Source organism: Pteropus vampyrus, unplaced genomic scaffold (assembly GCF_000151845.1).
Source record: "Pteropus vampyrus isolate Shadow unplaced genomic scaffold, Pvam_2.0 Scaffold9, whole genome shotgun sequence".
In the NCBI taxonomy this organism is placed as follows: Eukaryota; Metazoa; Chordata; class Mammalia; order Chiroptera; family Pteropodidae; genus Pteropus; species Pteropus vampyrus.
Window position 1 is genome coordinate 934,802 of NW_011888790.1, and position 4,302 is coordinate 939,103.

Below are 4,302 nucleotides of genomic sequence, written 5' to 3' on the forward strand. Positions count from 1 at the left end.
AAAGTTATTTATCATCAAAGTGATTAATGATGTTTTATAAAAGGTATTGAAAAAATTGAAAAATAGGATCTCACATGAGTAATCATAAAACTCATTTTTAATGAATTTATGGTCTCTTATTTTATGACACACCATCTTTAACTTTCGATTTTAATGAATTTTTTCAGTTATCACTTGTTACATAAGCCTGTTACAATATTTTTATGAAAACAATAAATTACTAATTACTCAGGTGATCTTAACACCCATCAAAAATAGAAATATATCATAAAGTTTCGAATAGCTAATATTCTCCCAGATTGATCATTGAGGCAAAATTATATTTCTATCTAAAATTTGATTGTAAGGATAAGGGTGCCTCAGTTCTCTCTTTTTCAGATGCCTTCTGACAACACAGTTTTCAGAATTCTTTTGTAGAAAATTTTCTCTTTTTCTTTTGGTCTGGCTTTGCCCAGTTACTTGCTAGGTGAGAACAGCCATAGCAATGTAGTTTTTGTCTCAGTCACCCTTCTTAGGCATGAGTCAACCTTTGTCTAGGAGAACCATGTTCTCAAAAGCAAAAGCAGCCTATCTGACAAGTATTACATTTGAGAATACCGTATAACCTTTTTTGGTAAGGAACTATTCAAGTTAATTTTGTATAAGTTAGAAATACTGTAGATTTGAAGCAACACAAATGTCTGTTGATGGATGAATGGATAATAGAACATGGCATATACCACATTGGATTATACACAGTGGAATATTATTCAGCCTTAAGAAATGGAAATCCTGTCATATGATAGAACTTGGACGAACCTTGAGGTCTTGATGCTAAATAAAATAAGCCAGTCACAAAAAGACAAATAATGCATGATTCTACTTATATGAAGTATCTAAAGTAGACATACTCTTAGAAATACAAAGTAGAATGGTGATGGCCAGGGACTGTGGGTTGGGGAGAAGGGAGGGAAGTGGAAGTTTTTCGATGGATATTTGCAAGATGAAAAAGTTCTAGAGATCTGTTGCATAACAGTGTGCATATAGTAAACACTACTGTACTGTACACATAAACATGGTTAAGATGGTCAATTTTATGTTTTTACCACAATTTTAAAATAATGCTGTGGATTTGAATTAGGATAAATCATAATCATTCTCTTCTCTCCTCCTGGTCCCCCAGGAGTTTTGTCAAGCACTTCAGCAGCCTGATGCTAAAGTTTTTAAAAACTACTTAAAGGTAGGTATTTGGAAGATGTACATATTTTCATATAATTAGGCAACATTTCAGAGCCAAGAGAGAATATATATTATAGGATACTGTGTCATACTGTAGTTTGACCAACTGTCACTTATTTTGAGATCTCTTTGCTCAAAAACCTGCTTCTAAGAATCTGCAGTTATAGACGTTATATTTTGGAGTCTTCTGTGAAACCCCTTTCAGCTGAACAAAAGATCATAGAAAGTTAGGTAAGAACACTGAATGTGTATGTGCCTGAGCATATCCATATGAAATGCCAGTTTTCTTTTATAGTTTCGTGATGTAATTAAATAGGAACTAGAGCATTGGCAGAACAAATAATGTTTAAGAACAGTTGCCTATATTTAGTTGAAGGGAAGGAGCTAAAAACATAAAAACAGAAGTATGAGTTACTTGGTTATATCCCATTTTGAAACTTTTGAATTGTAAAATGGACAAAAAGTGGAGTCCTCAAATTTGGCCATCAAGGCTCTTTTTACATTTGTAAAATCACTGAATTAAAAAAAAATAAATGCTCCAAGTTGGCAAGAAGTATCAAATGTTTATTTGGTATTCATATTTACAGTTGAATCCATGAAGCAGTACTATCTTGCTTTCACCTAAGTAGTCATTCAGTACTCTTATTTTTTATGTAACAAGTACTGTAGTAACTGCTGCAAATACCGAGATGGATGACTTTCCCTGCCCATAAGGAGCTTGTGTTCTGCAAATAAAATTATAGTGTGACAGGATGAGTAACTCTTCTTTATTTTTATTTATTATCTTCATTCAACAAATGTGAGGGCAAAGCACTATGCTAAATGTCTTGGTAGCAGGTAATTTAATGAATGGCTACCTGGTTCTTTTGCCCAAGGCATTCAGCAGAATTTATAAGTCAAGGGGACTTTGCTGAATAAATAAATGTGCCATCCTTTGACTTTGGTTCTAATCTCTTCCCTTGTCAGTTTTTTTCCCCAGTAGTAGTAGCTTGTCAGCTTAAACTGACAAAAGAGTTTGTGAGAAGAATGTTGAGAATTACTGTTTATCACTGGGAACCCTCCCACTCCCTTATCACTATAAAAGCAAAGTGCCTATAGAGGTAACCTCTGCTGAATAACCGATGAGTCAAACTGGATTAAAGGCCTCAAAGAATTGTAACTATTAGAGGTATCTGTAAAAATAGATCTGGGTACATTTTAGCAGGCTTGTGCTCCAAACCTATTTATCTAAACCGCAATTATAAAAAAAAAAAAAGTCTTTCTCCCAAGCCCAACTTCTCTTTAGTGATAGCATTATGTCAATGATAACATTAGTCTTCTGGTTGGAGAAGACTTCCTTCTTTTGTGCCTACTCTTCATATATGATTGATCCTCAGATCTTGCTGGTTCTTCCTCCTTATTTGCTGTCCCTTTCTGTCTGGTGTGGGCTTGTTATCTTACTGATCTCCCTTCCCTTTTTCTAGCCAAGCAGATCTGTTTGAAAATATTGAACAGTCCTCTGAAATTCATTCTCCTCTCATAATCTTCATAAGCCTATTGTTGACAGAAAACAAGTTCATGTTTCTTAGTTTGGTGTTCAGGGTTTTTTCCATATACTGATCTCAGATTACTTTTCTAGTTCCTCTTGCAGGAATGGTCTTCGCCATTCTTGGTGGTCTCCAAATATTCTGCCTTATTAGCACCCCTCTTCCATTCTTCTAGGCTTACCTGAACCATGGCCTCCTTATAATAAGGCTTTCTTTTGCTCATTTAGTGATCATTCTTTTCTCTTCGTAGATGATCTGTTGTTAAATGAATGTCCGATCTGCTGGTACTAGTGATACCGTGGTCAGTACAGTCCTCCTTAATGAGCTTACTGCCTACCATTTACTCTTTCTGGTGCTCACTTAAATGCACCTAACTATGGAAGGTAGTATGTAATGTTCGGCCAGTGCCTAGCACAGTCTCTAGCCTACTCGTTCATAGTCTCAAATGTTGAATTGGAAGTACTTTTTTATAATCGAATAAATATTGAATTCCTTAAGGGGTAACAACTGCTATCTGTAGCTTTGATTTTTGTTTCTTCCTCAAAATTTAGTCTTTCTCAAAATTTAATTTTCTCAGCATTAACTTAGACAGTATTGCCATCAGCAAAGAGTATGTTTTTCCTCTGACCGCTTGAATTTCATAGCATTAGCGGTAATACCATATTTTCACTAGTTACTCATTTGAGTAATGTCAGTAAGTTATCTCTAGACTTTATCAAATTGTCCAGAAGAGAAAGTTCTTAATTTGTATTATGTGTAGATTTATGAAATACATGAAATGTTTTATATCTGTTAAATATCTGTTGAATTTTACAAAAGAGTGGCTAGCACTCGGTAACTCAGAGTCATTCTTCAAGTAAAAGGTGATATCTTCAAACATTAGTACTAATTGTACAAATACTTTATTTGTAGGTGTTCTTCCAGAGAGCAAAGCCCTAAGGACTGGATCTCCCTGTGCCTACTTCATGATCTGGATTCATGATCAGGAATTCCAGTTAATAATTTGTAAAGAAGCAATTTTTGTGTGCCATTCATTCATATTGGTCTTTTTAACTTTGCTTTGAGCTTATTGCAGTGTATGTATTGGGATTTTTCTGTAAAATAGGTGTAATTTTCCCTAAATACAGGTATGTGACGACAAAAGTTGCTTGCATGCCAATTCAAATTGTTCTATATAAAAATGCTGTTAGAAGATACAGCAGAGTTATTCTAGTACTTTTTTTTTCACTTGAAACTTTAAGTCCTTTATAAAGACCATAGCAGGAAAACAGTGTACTTTTTTTTAATTGCTGAATATAAAATGTTTAAGAAATTAAATTTTCTTTTATGTGTGCAGACTCAAAGTATGGGGGGAATACAACAGATTAAAACTAATTTTTTGTAGATAGCCATTACATTTCTTTAAACTGTTTCGATGCCAATATGTATTCTACAAAAGAGAATGGTTTCATAAATTAACTGATTTAAGAGTAGGTGCCGGTGTTATACCTTTTTTTATAAAAAATAAAATAAAATAAATTTTACATAGTGAATCTACCAAGTCTTTTTTGGATTATTA

The 4,302-nt window shown here is 33.8% G+C and overlaps 1 protein-coding gene across 4 annotated transcripts in view; it reads left to right on the forward strand.

The window, feature by feature from the left end:
* Positions 1–4,280, forward strand: part of XPOT (exportin for tRNA) — a 32,684-nt gene extending 28,404 nt beyond the window's left edge. For 3 of the 4 annotated variants that reach the window (XM_011373631.2, XM_011373637.2, XM_023520536.1), the window contains 2 exons: positions 1,163–1,219; positions 3,657–4,276. In XM_011373631.2, coding sequence (XP_011371933.1) covers positions 1,163–1,219; positions 3,657–3,683 — 84 coding nt within the window. In that variant the 3' untranslated portion in view covers positions 3,684–4,276. Of the gene's footprint in view, positions 1–1,162; positions 1,220–3,656 lie in introns of all 4 variants that reach the window. The other variant, XM_011373624.2, reaches the window with a different exon arrangement.
* Positions 4,281–4,302: the final 22 nt, after the last annotated feature.